Genomic DNA, 26,215 nt, shown 5'->3' with positions numbered 1-26,215 from the left:
TTCAAAGATGTCTTATTATTTACCTTCATATTTTAGTAATATTACAATTAGTTTTTGGCCTGAATCCAATTATCCACATTACTGGGACAGATATATTCATGCACTAGAGAAATTTATCTAAACATCCTTTTAATTTTTTTTCTGTAGGTCTGGGCTATAGATTTCATACTAAGTTGCCCAGTGACCTTTACTTGAAATCTACATACATACAATAAAAAAAATTTAATTGAAAAAAAATTCAGAAAAGCTAAGATTTAATTGATTAAATAATTGGAATCATTATCACTTTTACAAATCATTATGAAACATGAACAGTTTCAGCATCCTTCAAAAAATTATGTTTCCAGCGCGTTTAAATAAATTTTCACCTCTAAATCAATAAAATAAAAAGCCCGTTTCTTCCACACACTCGTATAATATCTACATAATTATCTACCTACATCGGTTCTATGACTCCGTACAAATAGCTTTTATAAAAAACTCCAACGCAGTGTTCACATTTCAGGGTCGTTACCTTCCCTAAAAAGTGGTCGAGGGAAACGTTGGCTGGTTCAAGCGTCATGCTCATGAATGGGCACTAGTTGCGGTAGCTGATCATGCCATAGAGAGCCCTGCTCTTGTTGTTAAATTGTAAGTTATATCTTCTCTAAATACTTCATATTATGATATGAAATGTTTGAATTACGCTTTATTTTATTTACAGTGTGAGTCAAATGATGCATGCTTAATAATTATTGAGGGTTTTTTTTTATGATATGATTAAATTATGATTTTAATTTTTTTACTTACCTGAATTAAATAGACACTTTTGAGTATTTTGTTGCATCACTTTCTTCTAGATTGTATTAAAAAATGATAAAGCATTAAATATTGACTCAAAAGAGTTGCGATAAGCTTTTTGGTACGTCTTCTTATTAAAACTCATCTTTTCAAAAGTGAAAATGTACAAATGTGACATTCATACACGAAATTTTTTAACGAACATGGATAAATAACTTTTGATTAGATTTGATTTGATATTTTAATTGGCAGAATATGATGACTAACATTAAGTGATATTAATTCAGCATTGATTTTGTAATATTTAATCAAGCTCATACCTTTACAGTAACCATCAATATATAATTTTTAGACGTCTCTAGTAAGTCTGTAGCAATGTGACCGTAAATTTGATAAGACCTTTCATACAACAGGGGATTCACTAGCAGGTCCCAAGTGAGCGTATAAAACCAGGAACAATCCTGGAGAAACGCAGAACAAATATTTGTATCATTCTGTAAACAACCACTTAACAAGAAACATGTTTTTTAAACTATTTTTATTGGGTCTGTTCGTCTGTGCTCAGGGCAGGTATATCCTGGTAGAAGATGGAACACCAGTATACGCGAATGAAGAGTCTGGCCTGTTCCAGTATGATCATCCGAGGTCCAAGAGACAAGCAGTTGGCTCGATAAGTTTTGATAACAAAGGGAACTTGGACTTAGCTGGTAAAATACCGTTGCTGGGGGATCACAAGAACATGCTCAGTGCTACTGGATCAGCTTCAATTAGTGACAAACTCAGGTCTTACGGAGCTGGCTTGGCTTTGGATAACGTGTAAGTGGCTGTGTCTTATTAAGTTTTTAGTTTTATATAATAATTTATAAGAATCGAAAGAGTATTGATAGTTACGTATTAAATAGAACTTTAGTAGAAGTGTTATTTTTTTTATTCAGCCGTTGACAATGCTAGATTGAGTAGACTGATAAATTATTTAATGAGGTATACCGTCTATTAGCGGCAGAGTGGCCATACCGTTACGGCCGCGCGGAGTCCTCATGGCAGACAAACACCATTTAATTATTAGTCTTCGACCAAGTGACGCGATTAAGAAATTATTTATTTTTTAATAATTTACTAAACAGTGTTAAATTATTCAGTAATGGCCATGGTTTGAGCCGTATCCAAGGAGATCCCGGACTTCGGCAAGCAGATCACGGGAGCAGGGCGACTGAACCTAATCAAAACTGACTGTCACAATCTGGACGCCAATGCCTTTGTGACGAGGAACATGCCCAGGGTCCCAAATGTTCCCGATTTCAACACTGTCGGAGGAAATTTGGATTACACTTTTAAGTAAGTTTAATTAAAATTGAACGCATAAGAATTTTACACTAAAGGTAATCCTTTAGTGTAAAATTCTTATGCGTGCTGAGCTGTGGTTCTCAATAACAATATTCGAGATGACTATTTTCTAAGATTGGTCAAAACTTACCAAAATGTAAATAATGGTCTCTATTCGATTGTATGTTTCTAAAACTAACATACCAATTTTGTTTTGTCAATGTGTGCGTGGTGCTAGTTGTTTTATATTGAAAATACAAAGGAGCTAATAAGAAGCGCGGCTGACTCTTGTCTTGTCAATCAAAATTGGTAACAGTAACAAGAGATTCCATTTCCCATTCTATCTCGCTTTATCTCCGTTAGAGATGTTCTTCTCCCTCGCACGCTCTGTTTGTCTATACGCTAGTATATATTATAAGTATACACTTTTAAAACCCATAGTTATGAAATAGAGTCATCATTATTATAAGTTTGTATTTATTTACTGACTAATTGTAATAATAATAATAATAATGTACATCATCGGCAGTATTGAGTATACTTACTTACTTACGTTACGACCGATAAAGATTTAAATACCAAAGTTTTATTTAAAAATTTATTCTGACTTCTATGTATTACCTTCCAGGAACAGAATTGGTGCTAACTTAGGAGTGACGAACACTAAATATCTGCAGCGCACTGACTTACCTGCCGGAGGGAGACTCAACCTGTTCAAGAACCCGACCTCGTCATTTGACTTCAATGCAGGCGTCTCAAGATCCTTCGCACCGTACATACCCAAGAGTAGTTGGGAACCTAACTTTGGTTTTACTTTCAGTAAATCCTTCTAGATTACCTACCCTTATATGCTTAAATATATGTTACCGTCTTCATTCCAAATAAATCTAAATACTTCTTTACTTATGTAAAAATTTTATTTTAAAAAACAATAATAAATGTGTTATTAATGAACAAACTGAGATTATTTATACGTCTAGATAGACTGTTACAGCTGAGAACACGTCGAAAAAAATAGTGGCGAACTGTTAGCCTCTATTTTCAGCAACATAGCACACTAAAACAAAGTAACTGACTTATTGACATGCACAGTGCACACTAAAGTAATAAACCTGGCCTATTGTAATCAGTCATCATTGTCTAACAGCAAGAGGCTCTTTGAGTAGATAATAATACTTATAATAATTATTATACTATTTACCTAGGGAAAAAAGACAAAAATTGGTCAGGAATGGATTGGATTAAACAATTCTGAATGCTCTATGCAGCCTTCCTTGATGTATTGTGGTAAGCTTAGTGTTTGTATTATTCTAATCAGTTTATAAACAAAAAAGTTTAATAAGACAATATGCCGAATTGTAAGCAAAAGTCGCGGGTTGATATTATTGTCAATAGGTTATCAAATACATTTTGAAAACATGATTGCTTTTTAATGCCATCTATGCTGCATAAAAGACTTTACAGATGCATGACTTACATACATGATACGTCGACAATAATTCAGCGCAAAACCGTCAGATGGCGTAGAAAACAAAACGACTTCTGCTATCGACGTTCGAGACGCACATGTATGCGCAGCTAGATGCGCGATTTATAAAATCGCAGCAAATGTTCCCCGACACAATTCTATAATCGTCGTGTGTTATAAAATGTCATCAAATGATAAAATAAATCCAAATATGTCGGAAAATGCGGATCGAATAAATAAAACTATAGGTGACGTACAGTGTGTTAAAAATAAAGGTGATTTTATTCATAAAAGCGGGCCCAAGATTCACGAAAGTACAGAGATTAAAGTTAAAAGCGCTATTCCTAGGAGAAGGTGAGTACTTATTTCCGATATTTTTCTTGGATGTTATGTCATTAAGCAAAATCCAGTAATCGTCAATTAATAAGCCGAGCCAGCTGCCGGTTGCTCCAGTTCTAGGATATAATTAACGAAGCTAACTAAAAATAAACATTACTAAGTATTTCATGTTTGAAAATTTTAATTTTTCCAAAGTATCGCATGCTGACGTCCACTTAAATATTTTTTATAAAATGTTTCAAAATAGTTTTTCGGACATATAACAAACAAGCGTATGATGCTAAGTGATCACAGAACACCAGAGGAATCACAGGAGCGTTACTGACTTTTGAGTTAAGGCCGCTATCCCAAGAAATCGCGAAAATAGCGCATATTTAAAACCTTTTCTAGGCGGTTTATATAAAGCTTATATTTTTACAAATAATAATTATATATCTACACAATATGAGACGAAAATTCATTTATTCTTTACATTTTTATTTTTTATAGAAAGTGTGAAAAAAAAAAAAATAATTGAACTACCCCCAACTAAAAGTTGGGTACTAACAGTTGGAGCCATACTAATCATTCAATCTGGGTAGATAAAAATTGTACGAAAATTTATTAACTGTACACCAAAAACTATTTAACATGGCATAGTTTTCTTAGTTTTGTAATGAAAATTGTATTATGTTTTTAATAAATTAAAATCTTCTAATTCTGAATTAAAACTATGCTGATCTTGTGCGAGAGCGGTAACCTAGGTTCGCTCGATTCCTCGAGGTCATTGGCTTGGTCCCCAGCCTTAAGTTTGCGTGCTTTTTGTGAAGGTATCCAGGTTGTTTGGACCGATACAGTGTACAAGGAAGCTCATTATCAGTTTGAGAGTAGGTGTGTTCTAGAAAGTTATTTACTTACTAAGTCCAGCTAGTGTGTTAGTGAGGCACTGCTTGTAGTTTGTGGCGTGTGTGTGGTACAATGGTTGAGTCCTGCAGCAGACATTACAAGACGATCACCTGAATGTTATTGCATTACAATGCAGTGCCGCTCACGAGTTTTGACTCTAAAGTTCAGAGACAGTTTGAGACATAATATATAAAGCCTCACAGCCCAATAACTCCTCCTGCTACGGCGCCCTTTAAACCTAAACACGATAGTGCTTGCACATAACTGCTTGATGGCCGTCATCCTGTGAAAGAGCCCTCCGACTGGTAAAGTCTCTCCTGAATTCTGATACTTCCCTTTATATGGGTGAGAACACACACAACGAAGCGACGTCTCTACGCAGCGCCAGGTAATCGAACCGTTCCGAGAGTAGTTACTGGATCTCCGACTATTCGGTCAAATGGTTCGAGCTGATACTGATGCGTGTGCCCGCTTAAATATCGACTATTTTGACTCTCTGTTTTGACTTTTTTTTTAAATCAGTCGGATTGCTTTATCATTTTTAACCGACTTCAAAAAGGTGGAGGTTTACAATTCAATCGGTATTTTTTTTATGTATGTACACCGATTAGTCTGAGATTTATGATCCGATTTACGTAATTCTTCTTTAGTTCGATGCAGAATAGATGCCATTTGGTCCCATAAATTTATATAGTTTGGCCCAGTAGTTTTCATTTTATGTACATTTCCTCGATGATATAATTGTTTTATATGTACGGCATTTTTATGAGTTTTCATTTAGGTTGATTATATATTATTATTAACTGACACTTAAAGTAAGAAATAAAAAAACTACGTTTAAAAAAACCGACTTAAAAAACGAAGAAGTATGAAATAACTTAAAATTTAATTTAATACACCTCTTATGAATGTTGGAGGTGTCCAACATATCATTGATATGGAGAAGAAACAGCGTGGGAGACAGCACACAGCCTTGGGGCACTTCAGCATTCACGGGCTTCAGGTTCGAGCAATATCCGTCGACAACGACCTGTATGCTACGCCCAGTGAGGAAGCTGGAGGTCCACTTGCACAAGCTCTCGGTAAACCCAAATGATGGAAGTTTGGAGAGGAGTGCCTTGTGCCATACACGATCAAAGGCCTTCGCTATATCCAGGCTAACTGCCAGGCCTTCCCCCATGCTTTCAATAGCCGCAGCCCATCTATGTGTTAGGTATACCAGATGATCACCTGCCGACCGACCATGGCGAAACCCGTATTGTCGGTCGTTGATCAACTGGTGACCCTCTAGGTATACCAAGAGCTGACGGCTAATTATGCTCTCCATGATTTTGGAGAGCAGGGAGGTAATAGCAATAGGCCTGTAGTTTGCCGGATCCGAACTGTCTTTTTTTTTTTGGATCGGATGGACAAGGGCTGACTTCCATGAGTCAGGGACTACGCCTTTAGAATAAGAGTGCCGGAATAAACGCGTTAGCACCGGCGTCAACTCAGGGGCACACGTTCTAAGCACGATTGGAGAAATGCCATCCGGCCCGCTCGACTTCCTGACGTCCAATGAAAACAGAGCTCGCCTAACAGTTTTCTGTCTGAACTGTACTTCAGGCATAGAGCTCTGACACCGCGGGATGGTCGGCGGTGTTTTTCCGTTATCGTCAAGAGTCGAGTTGGAGGCGAAAAGAGTACACAAGAGATCGGCTTTCTCTTTTGCCGTATGGGCTAGGGTGTCATTCCTCATGTGCAACGGCGGCATGGACGGCTGGCTGAAGTTACCAAGAGCAGCTTTCGACAACGACCAGAACTTGCGTGTTCCGGTCGGGTAACTGGAAAGCTGCTCGCCGATTTTGACGACGTGATTTGACTTTGCACGGGCGATTTGCCGCTTAAAAATCTGGAGGCACGGTTGTATTTCCTCTTAAGAACTGTGCAGTTTGGATCCTTTGTGCCCAGCGCCGCAACCCAAGCTCGATACGCCTGTATTTTGCAGTCAGATGCTGCTTTAACTGACGCATCGAACCAGGGCTGTGATCTGCCACCGATGGGTACTACAGAGTTTGGTATAAAAATATTCATACCCTGTAGTATCACATTGGCTACTGCAACGGCGCAGGCACTAGGATCATCCGAAGGGAAACAAACCCTGCCCCAAGGGTAGGATGCAAAAAAGGAACGCATCCTATCCCAATCTGCTGACTTGTAGTGCCAAATGCGGCGGGTCGCTGGTGGTCTGCGACGTTGGCGTCGGATAGGCACTACACTCCTGACCAGGCAATGATCGGACGTTCCGAGAGGGGCGTCGACAAAGACCTGGTAACCATCGGGATGTGTAGTCAGTAGAAGATCCAATAAGGACGGCATGTGGCTATTCACATCCGGGAGCCGCGTTGGCGACTCAACCAATTGGGATAGACCATACGCCAATGCAAAATTATACACAGATCGCCCTGCGTAGTCTGTAGTACGTGATCCAAGCCATTCGGCATTGTGCCCGTTGAAATCACCCCACTTGGAACCCCCCGTTGGAATGGCCACCGGTCCTCGACACTAACCTATGCGAAACATAGCGGCACTAGGCCGCTACTTCACGCCGGTATTCTGTGCGAGTGTGGTAATAAACCCGGACGAGTCTGGCCCGATTGTGCTGACGTCAAAAGCCGGCAGCGTGACTCTCCCACTTCTAAAAAGCCCTTAGTCGCCTCTTACGACACCCATGGGCCTGGGACTCCCCTATTCTTTTTACGCCCCGGGTAAAGTAGAGGGCAATATCATGCATCATTATCCTCTTTATTATAATCTACTTTACTATATTAAGCCTTCTTTGTCAAAGAAGCTTTATAGATCTAAATATTTCTATTATTTGTGCTGAGTGAGTCCTAGTATACTGTCTGGTATTTTGTTGTAAAATTTAATCCTAAAGCTATGAAGGGGCCTTTAATCTAGCAAACTTACAAAATGGCAAATACAGTTTATTCTTTCTTCTTGAATTGAAAGGATTTAAATCACGATCACGAAATCATCGTTTTTTTCTAACATACTTTATATTAATATCTATGTATTGTGAAGGAAGCGTTAGGATGCTTATCAACTTGATTTTTTTCTGTAGCGAGCCCTACTAATAGAATAGCCCTCTTTTGGGGCACAAAAATTAAATGAACAATGAACATCCGACGACAAAAATACTTTCAGCATTACCTCACAATAACAAACATAGTGTTGCGTAGCAACCCTTCGAAGTATATGACGAGAGTTGTCAAACTTCAAGAGATTGTTAATTTCAACAGCTCCGTCAGCATTACTCGTAGCTCAGCGGAAAAGTGTTTACTTTAGACGCTGTAGACCCGGGTTCGATACACCTACCAGTGTATGGATTTTTTTGGGTTTTGTGAAGTTAAAGGAAATTTCTAGTTAGTTCAGGATCAAAAAGAACAGAAAAAAAGGGATGGAAAATGTGTAAGCAGGATAAAAATAGTTAAAAGAATTTTCTAGTACAATTTAAATTTAAAGATGGAATGGGAGAATCATTTTGAAAATAGAACGGATCCGGGGGTATATAAGCCGTACTAAGCGTGGCCTACGGTAGTTCTAGTTCTGACTCGAAAGTGTAAAGAAGAAGAAGAAGAAAAGAAGAAGTAGTGAAAAGTGGAAGTGTTCCAAGAGGAAGAAGATAGAAGAGACTTAGTGTTCGGTGCGGTGTGACGCGTTGAAGGTACCGCCGCCCACAAGAGGAACAGCGGCAGACCGGCGAAGTGCAAGTTCAGAAAAAGTGAACGCAAATAAAGACTCGTTCCTATGAGCGGAGTATTATTTCCAATCCCTGACCCACTCCCGTGTCAATATGATATAATGCTATGGAAGTAATCAAAATAGAATAGAGTAATGCATTACCTTTACCTCAGTTTGTTTCCCATTTGGTTTTTTATTATTTAACAATAGGTTAGTATTTGTGAACGAATTTAATACATACAACCATACAAATAAGGCATTTTGCTATCCACCGTATTGTCTTTTCGTTCTATTTTGAATAAAAGTGAGGTGTCATCAGCAAATAAAACTATATCCGCGAGCTTCTCTACCATAAATAAGATTATTTGATGGAGGATTACCATAAATAGGATTGAGTCTAATAGTCGCAAGGACCATTAAACTCAAGCTGAACTAAGGGGTACTAAAACCCACGCCTTCGAAGTTCAAAGCCTTCGAGAGTTAAAAAAACGCTGTTGCTTGGGAGTCCTCCCAAAAGTCAAACATATGTTTAACAAGTGACATTCCAGCATCCATCGTTGACTTTATCCTCTTAAAACCAAATTGCTTGGAGTGTAGTAGATTATTTACCGTTAAGTGTGAGTGTAAGGAAAATACACAGGTTCATTTCTACAAAACTTTATGAAACACAATTTGGTGAGCATTTATTTATACTGGCATGTATTTCCAATGTTTTGTTTTTAAGAATTATAATTGCTTTTTCTAGCTCTACACTAGCCAATTCAATAATGAGTTTGTATTATTTTTTTAGGTTTAGGTTCTTATTTACTTTGATGACGCTACCGGCCCTTCAAAACTATTTTCTATTAAACACACTAGCACAAGAATAATTTAAACCTAATAAGAAAAATAACTCTTTACAGGTACCTAGGTGACACATTGTGATTGCAAAAGAAAATTGATGAAGGTGTAGTGTTTTTAACGTTCCATTATTGTGATAGGAAAACGATTTTATTTATAGCACTATTAACTAACAATAGAATTCAGAAAGTCTATGTAAATGGCAGAATATCTCCTGGGGCTCATCTCTATAAGAGGGATACCATAATCATATCTTTATTAAAAGTAAACGCCCTTGTACCTAACAATGACATATTGTTTTGGTAATTGAGGAATGTCTGTCTTATCCTTCGTAACTATATCTATGTAAATTTCTTAGTGGATTTTGATTATAGCGCTAATTTTACTTAAGCTTACAGTTGAAGTAAATTAGTACACTTTTTCCCCACATTGGCGTGTGACACCTCTTATTTTATCGCAGAAGATATAGTGGGTGTGGTGTGGTGAATCTCGAACTCTCAAATTTATTGACACTATTCAGCCTCTCAATGTACAAGTGTATTATATATTTAATAATATCAATCTGGTCAATCTGTTTTGTTCCATCGATTAATTGATCTTGGGCTGTTATTTAATATTTTGTAATTAAGTTATTGTCAAGATGAATCAAACGAGTTCATACTCAATGGGGTCCTGTCGTTTAATTACTGAATTCCAATCGCCATTTTCAGACCCTGGTTACCATCTAGCACCAAAGTACTTGTTCAAGACGAATCAGACCAGGGATTGTGTCGTTTCTCTACTGAGTTCCTATGTCCACCTTCCTGCTCCATCACGAGATTTTAACAAATATAAATGTACACGGCGTTCAGAAAGGCCAGTGGGGGCTATCTCGACTGCTGGAAAGGCACGGGGAGGTGGTGTCTCCACTTGTCACGCCGTGACTGCGTCGGTCTTTGGTGCCGGACTCTGCTCGACCCGACCCTCGAGAAACAGAAACCCCACAGCTATATACCAATGTGACATTTCTATTTCTTACCAGTTATTTATCAATTAAATATAGTAAAGAAAAATAACTCTAATGGCGGACTTTAAAACTATATTTCGTAATTGTAATAATTAGAATAAATTAAATAATGGACAAAAGGTTATGGTAATGACTTGCCATTCTTGTTATTGTAATTAGTACCTTTTGTAACCTATTTAATCTAAATATTTCGATTAAGTTCCACATTTGAACTGTACTAAATTCTAATTTTTTATTTGCCGAACGTTACTAAAATTTTTGAAAAAATAATTTTAAGCCATATGCTTACTTACTTTAACTCTCATAAATTACTTCATATAAAACAATTTGGCTTTATTCGGGGACGTTCAACAACGTATAAGTACAGGTCTTGAACTGATCAAGAATATTTTAATGCCTTGGAGGAATCACAGAATGCACTTGATATCTTCTGTGATTTATCTAAGGCCTTTGATTGTGTTCAACATTCAACGCTAGTCAGGAAGCTACGTCACTATGGCATAAAAGGAACTGCGGTCGATCTTCTGATTTCATATTTTTGAATAATAAAATTCAGAAGATTAACGTAAATGGCAAGAGAGCTCCTATTGTATATCCTATTTTGAATTAAAATATTTCAATTTCAATTTGTAACAAAGTAAAACCGGTACATTTACTATTTATTCGAAATAATGCTTGCTGTGTGTTCTACAAATAATACAGAATCCAAAAAAATATCTACTTAATACAATTTTTGTCTGTTTGCCTGTATCTATGTCAGGGCAAAACGTAAAAACTACTGAATAGAATTTATTCACAACAATTTTATTTATTTAAACAGATGTGGGGATATATTGTACGTTACATAATGTCCGTCAAGATGCAGGTACTTTATAGCATTCACGAGGATGACGTCACGGGCAGTAGCTAGTATTTTATATATTTTTAATTTATATCAAAACTATGTCATTTTTAAGAATCCTTTAATCAAATATTTTTTATTTGGTTATTTATTACGAATATTAAGCGCATTATTTTTTCCGAAAACATCGGAGGAGGGTCGTTCTAACGTTTGGTTGCTGTAAGTACTTGGATAAGTTTTAATTTAAATGTCCACGACCTGAAACCTATTGCTCTTTTTTGTATTTTCAGTGTGAGAATAATATTATAAAGCCCAGGTGATATAATGGTGGGGTTTGTCAAAGATGTATCCGGAACATAAACAACTGATAGCAGCATATTTAGAGACAAAATGATTTCATCCTTGCCAACCAGCTCCTTGGTTCTGTTTATTTAGTAATATATTTTCCGTCAGGTGCCGGAAGCGTTCGCCAGACTTGTAAAGTGGGTTATGGGTTGACTGATAAGCGATATCACTTATATCTTAATGTTAACGATAATGTTATAGTAAGCCAACTAGGTTACCGCACCCATTGCACTAAATGTACTAGAATCAGTATGTAACATTCGCTGCTGCTAATGGGACTATTACGGAACGAGTAGATTGACAGAATACATGTACAGAGAGACAAAATGGATGGAAGAAGTTTATTTGTCTAGTGTTAAAAGTAACAAGATTAAAACAAAGCATGCTTGTAAAGTGTGATGGTATTGGAAGTAGCCAATTCAGAACCTATGTGAGGGCCTATTGCAAGCGGAAGTTTGTAATCTGTGCCTGAGCGGCAGACATGATCGTATGTATGTATGTCTCTTCTTGTTAGTCGTTCCTCACTGCTGGGAATCGTGACTCATAATAATCAAATGGTCAACGAGCTGTCTCCTGGTCGCCTGTCGCCTGGTGGACTGCTGCGATTATGAACGTTTTCCAGTTTTCGGAAATCCGATCCGATCATCGTTTAGGACTACGGAATCTAGGTATTTTACCCTTTATTTTTAAGGTAGTCTGCTCCTCTGCGTCCGACATGAACAAACTATCGCTCTATGCGCTTTAAGCAGGCCGTGTACAGACGCCGAGCATCTTCTATCTTGAGCTGCTTTAAGATGCGGTTATTTGCGCTATATATACGACATCGGAGCATACGACCGTGACGCCAATAGCACACTTCAAGGACGTTGATCCTCTGTCCATCTGCGATGTCTCTGCGCCGTTACAGCGATAGGGAAGAGAAGTGTGTAAACCAGAATGTATGTATGTATGTAACGAGATGTATGTATGTGAACATGCGATTTTATGTATGTACACTTAAACGACTGTAGAAAGCAAGCATTGCTAGGATAGTGAGGCTTAGAACTCTGTAACGCTACAAGGAGTTAGGTCTTGCATTACGTAATCACGCCACATATGTAACAATTACTTGAATAAGTCCACTCATTATGTTATCTGAGTTCTAAACATCTAAGAGGTAGTATAATAATAATTATTATATAATGACAGTTCTATATAATAAATAAAATTTACTAGGATGCCGCAGTCGCTCGTTGTACCGCTTCGCTGCGGTGTATGTTTAAGCGAAGCCAGGTAAACTAAGTCTGTGTACAAAAACAATATAAAATTAATCAAACAAGATTTGATCAATCGGCTCAATTTTAAAATAAAAATAAATAGCGCGTGCTAATTTAGAATAATTTGTAAATCATGTTTGTTTTAAATTATAATAATGGAAGTCGAAATTCAAAATTCTGTCTTGACAATGACCTAGAAAATTTCGAAAGCTTTTTATGAGTTCAAAATTATTTAAAATCGGTCCAGAAATGGCCTAGTAACAATTATATTAACAATTAACACAGAAATTAATTGGAATCACCCGGTGGGAACTCCGCTAGCTTCGCTCAATAAAATAAAATAACTTAAAACTAAAATTGCCCCAAACCTAGGTTCGTACAAAGTGTACTGATATAACTATTTGGTTACTGTCACGATGCACCTAAAGCCAGTATTGGAGTATAGCTACGATTCTCCGGGCACTCAGAGCATACACAGAGATATTGTCGAATATCACTAACATGTACGTACATTCATGACAGTGCCATGATCATTTGGATTGAGTGCAAGGAAGTAGGTAAGTGTCAGACACGGCGATATCACTGATTCATCAAATGTTTTGGAATTTAACATTATCAATATGATATCATCCAGTACCACGTACTAAATTCTTATCACTCTTAAATTATTATTACTTTTAGCAACTAAAATGAAATCAGATTAACTCAGGGGGCGGTGCGTTACACAAGTGACACATTCGTCCTGTGGGGCTAAGAAACGAAGAGGAGATAAGATAGAACTATCTAAATAACTTGTTAATTAAGTTAGGAGTTAAGCATACAGAAATTATAACTGAGCTTACACTTACACACTTACTTAAGTAAACATAATATAATATATAACATAATATAATACCACTTACTATATTTATATTATTAAGTATGCAGTAATATTATATTTGATCTACTTGAAAGGATATTTATTGTAAGGCTCTGACACCTTTGGTGGTTGCAGGTGTAATGAGCCAGTATTTAGGTGGTAACTAAAGATTATTTTATTTAATAAAACGTTTTGGAGTTTTCAATACTGCTCAGCATATTAGCTCGGAGTTACATTTTAAATAACTATTCTCCAAGCACGTACATAGCCTACCGACAACCTCCTGACATTGTTCAGAAGATAGGCTGTGTTAGTTCATTTGAATATTTTTACATCGACAAAAAGGTCCTGAATGTCGACATTGTGAACTGTGAAATGAAAACTGATAAGTTCCTATCTTCAGTCGAAACCCGCTTGAAACTTCTGCATAATAGAATTGATCTTTATACCTTTAATACGTAAAGGTATGGGCAGTTATTCGAGCATGCAATAACATATTCTGTATTTTGTTTACAGACAGGATCTGTTGAAATGGTACGGCTGGGGCTACCAGGACTCCAAGTTTCAGCTCGTCAACGAAAAGGCCACATTTACTGGAGACAGGTACGTCCACGATACAACAGTTCATCACGTACGAGATGGACAGGAATGTTTTAAATAGCTCGAAGAGGTACTTAGTAAGAGAGTAAATCAGAGTTGAGTGTATAATGTAGTTTTATATTTATTATCTTTTATTATTAAACTGATTTCTAAACCTCTCCTAAATATTTACAGCAGAACACTTAAAAAATGAAAGTTTAACATTATATTAGATTAGTCAAGCTCGATTTTTTTATATTTCTTCTGTTTTGGTGAAATTCTATTAGGCCGTAAATCTTTCTAATATTATAATATAATATACCGATAGTAATGTACGTAACATTGTCAGGGGTAAAGCACTTGTGATAAATTTTATAATTAATTTTCATTCTGAATGAAGACAATTGATCTATAATATAATAATTTGACATGGGTATTATTTGGCAATTTACATGAACGTCCAAACACATTAAACAAGTAGGTAAAATCGTCGACGAAGTTCCTTGACAACCTCGCACTGTAGAGGAACCCCACACGTCCTGATGATAAGGACGATATTCATTAAAAGAAAATATTAGGTCAGGGCTTTCTTAGATTTAAAAACTGTAAAACAACATACCGTCGCGATGACGTGGGTGAGATGATCGGCAGTACCTAAGTACCTAATTACGATATTAATATAAGCACATCGAAGATAAGAAAATAATGTACCTAATGTACTCTAATATTGCGTTGATATTGCTATATGTGTCTGATTTTTGTTATTCGAGTATTGTGTTATAGTCTTAGGGTGACGGGCACAGTGTGATGTTATCGGGGTCATATCATAATATATTATAGGTACTTTAGGTGGTTTTGTGTTGTATTACGACACTGCTATGGTCAGCCTGTGACACTTGACATTATTTTAGGCAAGAGTGGGAGGCTCCTTTGCACAGGATGCCGGCTAGTTTATGGGTACGACAACGGCAAGAATTTTGAGCGGCACTGCATTGTTATGGGCAGGGCGTATAAATAACCATCAGCTGAACATCCTGCTCGTCTCGTTCCTTTTTGTAATAAACAAACGTACAGTAAGGAGTCTCGGTAACAAGAGTTCCGTTATTTGTTGAAGCGCGGAGCCCTAATATGTTATCTTCTCCAAAGACAGCGGCGCGCCTGCCTGAGCTCTAGTAATATAATGTGCTGGTCGGGTCCTGCGTCATCATACAGATGTGAGCGGCTCGGTCCTAGTCGTGTTGTGGTGGGCGGCGGCCGCACTCGCCGGGAATTGACGTTTCCGGATTACTCACCACTCAACTACGTGTGGCACTTGCTCTTGTTTTGTAGTTGTTACGCTCATAATAGCAAAATAACATAATAAGGACAAAAGCTAAAATGGACCTAGGTTATTGCAAAAAAATACACAAATTTGTTACATTTTTACCCATATAGCTCAGTGGTTAGTGACCCTGCCTACTGAGCTAAGGTATGCAGGCAGACCACCTGCAGGCAGATGCAAACATTTATATGAACAATATAGGTGTTTGTTTCCGAGTCATGGATGTATATATGTATTAGGTTTAAGTATATTGTACTAGGTAAATATATATGAGACATTATTAAATTAAATCAATTTTAAATTATTTCAAGTTTTAGAATTAGCTAGCTAGAAATAACAATTACTCATTAAATTTAAAATTTCTAAAGAATTAAATTTTACCCAATAATATATTTTAAAATCAAGAATTGGTATAAAAATGTAATTAGTATTTAAAGAAAGTTCTCTAATAAGGAAATATTAAAAAAGTTCTTTTGGTTATGAATTTAAAGTCAGTCATATAAAGTTTATTGAAGGAGGCTTAAACTAAGTCCTTTTGATTCGTCACTATGTATATTTAACTTAAATTACTGAATCTAACATATGTTCGGAAAAAGTAGAGCTCGTGAGAAAAATATACAAGAAATATTAGGAGCAAATAATTAAATTATTGCAAAAGCTGATAACATATGGTCAAATATTAGATAATGGAAAAACCGCTGTTCTCGTTTTACATTACGTTTAATAAAACATTATATTATGTAACAGAACAAGTAATATCCTTCTCTTATGTACTTTAGTTCAAACTTCAAAGTTGCAGAAAGCATCCTTAAAGTTAATGTTTCATTATATCACATGCTACCTTTGACTGTCAAAATGAATAAGAATGTGACGGTATTATATTTATTATGATAAAAGTTAATTTTTATTTGTGAACTGCAATATTCACAAATATTTCTCAAATGATTTGAGAATACTTTTGATGAAGAATACTGTTGAGATCTGCTATTTATTCTCAATTCAGAAACCGGGTGTTTGTGATATTTAGCACAGTTAGAGATCTCTATCTGATATTTTAATATAGAGTTGTTAGTAAATAAAACCTGACGTCTAATAAACCTTACGAGAAGGACTAACAGAGTCACACGTCTCGGCCGCACACGAGCCGGAACGTTTGAAGTACACGTCATAATATTGGCATACCTGGAACAACACCGGAATGCAATCACGAACAAACAAACAAACTACGCTTCATACTCAATAACTATTGAGTTTCAATACTTGTGTTTCCATTTACGATATTGTAAATTGGCACCACAATGGTGATATTAAATGAACACTGAACACAAATTACTGAACTCTGATAAAAAATCTAAAAATCAAACTAAATAATTAAAATTTTTAAACAAACAAATAATACATTTGGCCGTTGAATTGTGAAAAATGAAGTCAATTGTCAATCTACCATTTAATCTTATATATAAAACTAGCTGACCCGACAGACGTTGTTCTGTACATAATAAAAAAAATAATGTTTTTTTATGTATTTGTCAATAATCTGTATATATATAAGAGATTTCCACGTATATAGTCACTCATCACGATATCTCTGGAACCATTAGAGCTAAAGACTTGAAATTTGGTAGGAGTATTCTTTTAACTGAGTAGAGGTCAGCTAAGAACGGGGTTTCAAAAATTCCATCCGTAAGAGTTTTTTTTTTATTATGAACAGAACAACGTCTGTCGGGTCAGCTAGTATTTCATAACACCAAGAATTATTTTGTAAAATATGCTCCCTGTCAATGACTTTCTATATTATGTATAGAACGTCATTGCTCCCTTTTGTTAACTATAATGAAATTGTTTCACAGCGGAACTGTCAAATCGTGCGTCAATAAATTCTCTCATAGAAAATATGTCCATACAAAACAAATATTGAAAATAAAAATAGTTATGGCTCTCATATCGAAATAAAAACTATCTTATCTCTCACGTAGGACTAAACTGCACTCCATGAAGAAATCCACATTAAAATCCGTTCATTAGTTTAGGAAGCCATCGCGGACAAACAACGTGTCACGTAATTTATATATATTATAGCTGACCCAGCAAACGTTGTATTGCCGATATTAAAATCGCGATACAAAAGTAACTGTTGATCGTAGATGGGTGAAAATTTGAAGTTGTATGTATTTTTTAATGCTGACTCATAATCAAACAAATTAAAAAAAAATGTCAAAAAAATTAAAAAAAGGAATTTCGTGTGGACCACCCTTAATGTTTAGGGGGATGAAAAATAGATGTTGGCCGATTCTCAGACCTACTCAATATGCTCACAAAATTTCATGAGAATCGGTCAAGCCGTTTCGGAGGAGTACGGGAACGAACATTGTGACACAAGAATTTTATATATAAGATTCTCGTGTCACAATATTAGTTAGTACCTTACTCCTCCGAAACTGCTTTACTGATTTTTACTAAATTTTATATGCATATTCAGTAGGTCTGAGAATCGGTTACGATCTATTTTTCATCCCCCTAAATGTTAGGACTACCCCAAATTGTTTTGTAAATTTTTTGACAATTTTTTTTATTTTTATTTTATTATGATTTGGCATTGAAAAATACATACAAATTTAAAATTTCGTCCTTCTACGATCAATTACTATTTTTGTATCATTTTTATATTATTCTGTTCCATCTGCCAAACCGATATAGGGTTGCAAGATAGCAATCGAACACAATAATTGTAGTACGATATAATTAGTAGATGTGATTAGTAGATAGATGAATTGGTTGCATCAACATTTTAATATTTGATTTTTTTTGATATGTTATATGGCAATACAACGTTTGCTGGGTCAGCTAGTTAAATCTAATATTACTAGTGAAATTGTAATATCATGGCTTTGACAATATACAGGCCTACATAATATACATATTAGGGATAAAAGAAAGAAATTCGCGATTTTACAGAAAAATTTAAATTCATTTTTTTTAACAATAATTATAATATATATAATTATAATTTAACTTATTTATGTAATCAAAATAATTACCATTATTATTATTAGGTCATTTATGCCTTTCCTTTGCGATATAACTGTGATGATTTCGATTCGACACACTGTGTGAAAGCATTTTGTACTGCCTCCTGAGAAGAAAACGTCTTATCACGTAAATTGTCCAAATCGCGAAAAAATGGAAGTCCGTTGGTTCAAGGTCTGGCGAATACGGAGGGTGACGAATGATTTCTCGTGCTGTATGAGATCGCGCGTTATGGTTATCGTCATCGTAAACAATCAATTTTGTATCGCATGTCACAATTCGATGTCAATACTCCTTTATTTCTGTATCGATTCAATAAGGCAACACAAGTTACAACACGCGCTTCTTTCAGCAGATCAGTCAAATCACGAGGAACCCATTCTTCATATTATTTTATTTTATTAATTTGTCGCTAATGAGTCCATATTGTTATTTGTTGGTAAGGTAACGTTAAACCGCTAATTTCTGGGTAGTTTGGCTCAGATCAGCTTCCACAATCTCATTCAATTCATTGTTTCATTCACCTGTGTGCGCGGGCAAAGTCAAAGGCTAAATAAACTTTTCTAAATGAGGCTTAAACAAAGCGCGTTTGAATCGTCAGTATAAATATTTCTTATAAATTACTGAATTTACCATATCTAATATATATAATACTCGTGTCACGGTGTGCGGGCCCGAACTCCTCCGATACGGCTTAACCGATTCTCATGAAATTTTGAGTGCATATTGGGTAGGTCTGAGAATCGGACAACATCTATTTTTCATCCCACAGGTCCACAGTTTTTTTTTTTAATTTTTTTGACATTTTTTTTTTAATTTGTTTGATTAGGAGTCAGCATTAAAAAATACATACAATTTCAAATTTTCACTCATCTACGATCAACACTTACTTTTGATCGCGATTTTAATATCGGCAATACAACGTTTGCTGGGTCAGCTAGTGTTCCTATAAAGTTGAGCTCGTGAGAAGAACATAATATAAGAAACTCAACGGCCACCCTTATTAATCAAATAGAGTATTTTATAAGGACTGTATAATATACATTAACGTACGCAATTTACTATATTAATATAAATTATCGTATACTAGATGCATCATTGTTTGTGTAGCTTCGTGAACATGATGGTCATGGTTATTATCACAATTAGTAGATGCATTCAACAAATACAATGATTTATTAATAATAACAGCTCGACCTGCCACCACAAGCAGTTCACGAGTTGACGCATGGACCAGCCTTCGTTCCCCTCCCACATATTTGAGGTAAGGCGCACGACACCGCCGCAAGCAATGCCATTCAGTTAGCATGACGAACCTTGGCAAATATATATAGGGAAACAGTTAAAAATAAAACAAATAGAGATTCTATCTATATTTAAAAAGATGGAATGGTCATCGAAAATAGTAGGGATATCGCTCAAACTTTAAATACTTTATCCTTCTTTCTTGTCTAAGCCGAATAAAAAAAGCATATGAAGGTTGATATTCGAATATTGCACATTTTTTAAAAGAAGAACTACATCGTACCTTCCATATAAAAAAAGTTTCACTCAATAATCTCAAACCATGAAGGTTCTATTTAAATTCCAAGTACCTATTATAATAAAACGGCAATTTCATAAATAAGTGAATAAATAAATAAATAAGATGGAGGTAGGATATAGGATAGGAGGAGATAGGATCAGGCGGATTGCTATGAGATACGATCCCACGACATGGGACATAACAAACATTAAAAAAATTCTAAAAATGTATATTTATTAGCTCTATAATTTTAGGTATTTAATTGGAGGAAAACATTTGCCACACTTACTGGATTTCGCCAAAGAAAAGTTCGACTTGGACCTGACACAGCCACCCAAGATACCTGCCCTGCCCACCACGTTTCCACCGAGCATCCTTTCTGAATCTCAACGCAAGGAGTTGGAGAGTATAGCAGACGTCAGCACAGAAGGCTTGGACCGACTGATGCGGTCTCACGGCCAGACCCTACACGAAGTGTCCAACTTGAGGAACGGCACCATGCCGAGGATACCTGATGCTGTCGTGTGGCCAGAGAATCATGATCAGGTTAATATAGTTTTTTGTACAAAATAAACCTTTTTTTACGATACTACATTTGGTACTACAAAAAGCACAAAACAAATTGAAAAAAATTTTTTCACCTCACCAGCACGAAAAGGGCGCTTTTGCTACGTGACAACAAAAAGCGTTTTTTCTGCGAGAGTGAGGCAAAGTGATTTAAATTTCGAACCAAAAAAATTAACAATGTGATCCGGTGCGTTCCGAAATTCATTTTAGCCTAGCGTATTATCTTATTGTCTCAAAAATTTATATGTTACTTATCAAAATTTAGATTTATAAATTTTACTGTTGCCTTTTTAAAGACTTAATATTTAGAGTAAATACTAGTTATGATATTTATAATAAACATTGTTAAATATTATCTTAATTGTTTCTCTCACTATAACCTATAACACTTTTCTCGCTAGTCGAGGTGAAAAGTTGTATGTTTCACACGAGAGCAAATTTTTTTTTGTCTCGTGCCTTTAAATCACTCACTACCTCAGTAGTCTATATTAGAATAACTCGCTACGCTCGTGATTGAATTCAATTCTAATCAGCACTCTCAGCAAATATAACTTTGCTCACTTGTTGAACAGATAACTATTCTCTCTATTTTCTTAGCTCTAAGTAACGAACAAACCGTAATAGCGTTTTCTTAATTCGGTTCAATCTTGTCATATTTTTATGGAGGACAAACGAGCGTACGTAGGGGTCACCTGATGGTAAGTGATGACCGCCGCCCGAACTCTCTTGTAACACCAGATGAATCACACAGCGATGAAGAAGAACCAAACATGCATTGGTACGACGCGGACGAGCTTCGAACGGTGTTGAGAGTCGACGGTACTAGCTCTTGTGGCAGTGACGCGCCGCTATGTATTGTAATCTCAGGTAAAAGTGGAATAGTGTTCGAACTCCCTTGTCCCGATGTTATGATAGTCTGTGTATATTGTTTATGTGTTCTTTGTGACAGAGCGACACTCGCCTGCTAATGAGAAGTCATGCTCACTCCATCTTCAGATCCAGATTGATCACTAGATCCAATCCGGATTATAAATGAGCTCTGTGTTGTATTCGGGATTACTTTACTGTCAATGGCATCATTTCTTACAAGATTGGAGAGCAGTGATTAAACAATGCTCAAACAAAATTCTCTTTTTTATAAATATCGTATGGTCGAATACCTACTACCAGACAGTGTTTATGTCATTGCATGGTAATCTGTCCCCAGGTAGAGCAAATAGTGAGATGTGCGTCGACACACAAGCTGGTGATAATCCCATTCGGCGGTGGAACTTCTGTGTCCGGCTCCATCTCGTGTCCCGAGCGGGAGACCAGAGCCATCGTGGCCCTGGACACCAGCGCCATGAACTCCATACTGTGGCTTGACAAGGAGCAGCTGCTTGCTAGAGTCCAGGTCGGTATAAATATATGTATAGTGCTAAGACAATTGACTAGTACTTCAATTCCACAGATCCATTCGGTGTGCATCTGTATGCGTGAGTGTGTAATGTTTTATGTGCATGTGAATGTATGCGTAGAAGAAAAAATATATTGTTGTTATTGAGTAAATTTTCAGTATTATGTAAAATAATAATAATGAAAATAATTAATAAAAGAACATCAAACAAGTTGTACCATTATTTTCAAATACAATAATAATAAACAAAACAAGAACAGTAAAAAATAAAAATATTCTTAAAATGTATCTAACGCGGACCTATTCCAGGCAGGTATTGTCGGACAGGACCTGGAGAGAGAGATGAGGACCCGCGGGTTCACCGTGGGCCACGAGCCCGACTCGTACGAGTTCTCGACCCTGGGCGGCTGGGTCGCCACCCGAGCGAGCGGCATGAAGAAGAACACGTACGGGAACATTGAGGACCTCGTGGTACAGACCAAGGTTGGTAGTCGATCTATGGATGTGACCTGTATCTAATTTGATGGCACTGGGGGCTCATTAAATAACATATAATTAAATTGAAATATCGCTAAATACCTACACATTATTTTTAACCACTAATTTTATTAAGCGTAGATTACGCAATATTGTTAAAAATCAGAGGAACACGTGAAGAATACATATCTTATAATTTTTAGAACTCACTGTCTACTTATTTATTTGTATTTGTATATTTCTAATAAATAAATATAATAATACATTATAAATAATTTTCAATGTTCGTCTCGCTAACTCAAAATTTATATTCTTTTGGCGCGTCGGGAAAACATTCTCACAGACAATATTAACGATATGCGCGCACACCGACCCTAGATGTTAGTTTTAGTTACAACATGTGATTTTATATAAAATGTTCAACAACCACATCACACACTGTAATATTATTTTAGAACTGCCAGTTATAATAATCTAGAGAAAACTAGAGTGAATTTTCAGAATTCAAAGTCAATTCAGGCCTTAAGAGTGGGTGATCTTTGTCAGATGGTGACTCCCACCGGCGTCATAGAGAAAGGGAGCTGCGCGCCGCGAGTGTCGTGCGGCCCGGAGTGGGAACACGTGGTGCTGGGCTCCGAGGGCTGTCTGGGAGTCGTCACAGAGGTACACTGACAATATATATATGCCGCATGCCATGACATGATAGTTGCTTCTCATTCCCATTGGAATATTTTTTTTGGATTTCGTTTAAATGTTCTGTACCCGATCCTTATTAACTTGGTAGGCCTGTCTCTATAATAAACTCTCCAAAAAACTATAAATTTATGTAATCTCAAACTAAGATTACATAAATTTATTATTGTTTACGGAAGATGAGGACAAACGAGCGTACGGGTCTCCTACTGTTGAGTGATCACCACCGCTCACATTTTCGTGCATAAAAAAAAGTTAGCAAGGCTATGACTACTGGTATTATTATTTGTTCACAATTGACTTGGCAGGTGACTTTGAAGATCCGTCCACTGCCAGCCGTGGTCCGCTACGGGTCGCTGGTGTTCCCGGACTGGGAGTCGGGGGTCAGGTTCGAGCGGGAAGTGGCCCGGGAGCGGCTACAGCCCTCCAGCATTCGTCTCCTGGACAACGAACAGGTGCGAGAAAGCTTTTTATTTCCAGAATTATAAACTACTACAATAGGATAAACACTTCATTTACCTTTATATTTATATAAGGGTAGATGAAGCATCAACAATTTATGTACATAATGTATCATGATTTCATTATTAATATAACAATTTAAACATTATATTTTAAGTAGGTGGGTTTTATTAGTCTACTGGAATCCCTTGTCCCAGTCTTGGACTATTTTTTACTATTACTATTTCGATGGCCTCTGTCCATATATAAGTGTAAGGTATACTAGAGTGTAAGGTATGCCCGCTGATCTATAGATTAACAAATAAAATATTTTCTAAGTGCTCGTATATCCTTAGTTCAGGTTCGGGCATGCGCTAAAGACTGAGCAGTCGTGGGGCGGGGTGCTCCTGGACGGCCTGAAGCGACTGTACATCACCAAGATCAAGAGGTTTGATCCAGAACGGCTGTGCGTGGTGACCCTGCTGATGGAGGGCAGCGTGGAACAGGTGGCCGACCGGGAGAGCCAGCTCAACAAGATAGCGGCTTGCTTCGGCGGCGTGCCGGGCGGGGCGACGAACGGAGAGGTCGGATACACTCTCACCTTCGTCATCGCATACATCAGGGCAAGTTGAAACGTGGACTTCATTAAAGGTTTTAGTTTAGCTTCACCTGAATGTATGTAATGGGTTGTCAAGCTAGCGCTAAAATAGATTATTGTACTCTATTCCATGTATGTATGTCCAGGTGACTCGTACGCTCGTTTGTCCTCGTTTTCTATAAAAAAAATGTTTACTTTATAATCTATAATACTAACAGAGAACGTTAAAACGTTTTTTTTTTATTAGACATTTCAATAGAATACATATTATTACATTTACAAATACAAACTTAACATTATTTACAATTCTAATAATATGTCCTACACCTATAAAAGAAATGCACAGCATTGACTAATAATAATTTAAAGTAGGTGTTTTACAACTAAGTACAAATAAAAGTAAATGTGAACATTGATTTAAGTTACTAGGTTACTTTATAGAATGACTTAAGATATTAGTAATTTATTCTTAAGTGAGCCATGAGAGTAGTTGAATATTACATTTGGGTGTTTTCTAACAAGCAGATTATATTGTTCATCAGCTCTGATAATTGGCGAATTTAGTCCGAAATTTGATTTTATTAGAGTTCTGCTAAATCTATTATGAATATTTTTACGCGGGTACCTCGAAGGTACGGTGAAAGATATTTGATCGAGTAGCTCCGTATTATTGATATGATTGTTAACTATTTTGGAAATAAACAAAATATCAAACATTTTACGGCGCTTGTTTAGGGATTTCATCTTAAAGAAAGAAAGGCGCTGTGTGTGAGGACATTTGGCTAATTCCACTTGCCAAAAAAGCCAAGTGTCTGGGAGTGATCATTGAATGTTTTCGGTGTGTTGAGAATGTATATTATAAAAGGGATTCCATATTACACAGACATATTCTAATTAACTTCGGACTAAAGCATTGAAGAGATTAATTTTGGTGGATAAGAGAACTCTTTTGAATTTCTTTTGATAAAACCAAGCATTTGTGCAGATTTAGTCACAATATGATCAACGTGAGATGTAAAGCGAATTTCTCTGTAAAATATAACCCCAAGATCCTTTATTTCAATAAGTTCAAGCAATATTGTAGTACTGAGATTGTAATACGTTTGAATTGGTTTCTTCTTATGGAATCTAACATGATAGCACTTTTGAGTATTAAGTTCCATTTTATTGTTCGTGCACCACTGTTCAATTCTGCATAGGTCAGACTGCAATTGGATTATATCCTCTGACGATATAATTGTCTTATAAATTTTCAAATCATCTGCAAATAACAAAAATTTTGAATAATATATTACAGAGGCTTCGTTGATAAAAATTAAAAATAATGTAGGACCGAGGTGAGAGCCTTGAGGAACGCCAGAAATAGCAAAGTAAGGCTGCGAAATGTAACCATTTACTGACACAATCTGAAGTCTTTTTGCTAGGTAAGACTGAAACCAAACCAGAAAGGGAATGTTTTACATGTGATGTTAAGATTTTACATACAAGAGACTCGAATATTTTTGCAAAACAAGATAAAATTGCTATTGGCCGATAATTTTTCACGGTTTCTTATTCCCTTTTTTGTGCAACGGAAATATTCGCCCCATTTTCCATTCATCTGGGAAACATCCATCAGCCAAAAAGCGGTTAAAAATAATGTATAATGGTAAAGCAATAGCAGAACTACAATGCTTAACAAAAATAGGAGGAAAACTGTCGGAGCCAGAACCCTTAAAATAACTATTTGTTTTTATTTAGCTAATACTTCTCTTTCGTTTACATTAATTTTGTTAATAGAATTACTATTAATAATGAAATGATCATAGGGTGTGTTTTGTGAAGAGTTCTCGGTAGCATTATAAACTGAAGAAAAGTAGCTAGCGAAGAGATCAGTAATATCAGACCCGAATTCAACCGATGTGTTGTCGCTATACATAGTCGCTG

At 36.4% G+C, this 26,215-nt stretch overlaps 1 protein-coding gene and 1 pseudogene across 1 annotated transcript in view; both read left to right on the top strand.

The window, feature by feature from the left end:
- The first annotated feature begins 1,047 nt into the window (after positions 1 to 1,047).
- Positions 1,048 to 3,005, top strand: LOC126978595 (attacin-A-like; annotated as a pseudogene).
- Positions 3,006 to 3,706: 701 nt separating this feature from the next.
- Positions 3,707 to 26,215, top strand: part of LOC126978578 (alkyldihydroxyacetonephosphate synthase) — a 28,616-nt gene continuing 6,107 nt past the window's right edge. Inside the window, exons 1-6 of the mRNA XM_050827530.1 lie at positions 3,707 to 3,925; positions 14,182 to 14,268; positions 20,372 to 20,663; positions 21,892 to 22,077; positions 22,390 to 22,563; positions 23,104 to 23,220. Coding sequence (XP_050683487.1) covers positions 3,753 to 3,925; positions 14,182 to 14,268; positions 20,372 to 20,663; positions 21,892 to 22,077; positions 22,390 to 22,563; positions 23,104 to 23,220 — 1,029 coding nt within the window. The 5' untranslated portion in view covers positions 3,707 to 3,752. The remainder of the gene's footprint in view (positions 3,926 to 14,181; positions 14,269 to 20,371; positions 20,664 to 21,891; positions 22,078 to 22,389; positions 22,564 to 23,103; positions 23,221 to 26,215) is intronic.

Source organism: Leptidea sinapis, chromosome Z (genome assembly GCF_905404315.1).
Source record: "Leptidea sinapis chromosome Z, ilLepSina1.1, whole genome shotgun sequence".
NCBI classification, from domain to species: Eukaryota; Metazoa; Arthropoda; class Insecta; order Lepidoptera; family Pieridae; genus Leptidea; species Leptidea sinapis.
Note: the sequence above shows the minus strand (reverse complement) of the source record. Positions and strands in the feature narration are given on the sequence as shown.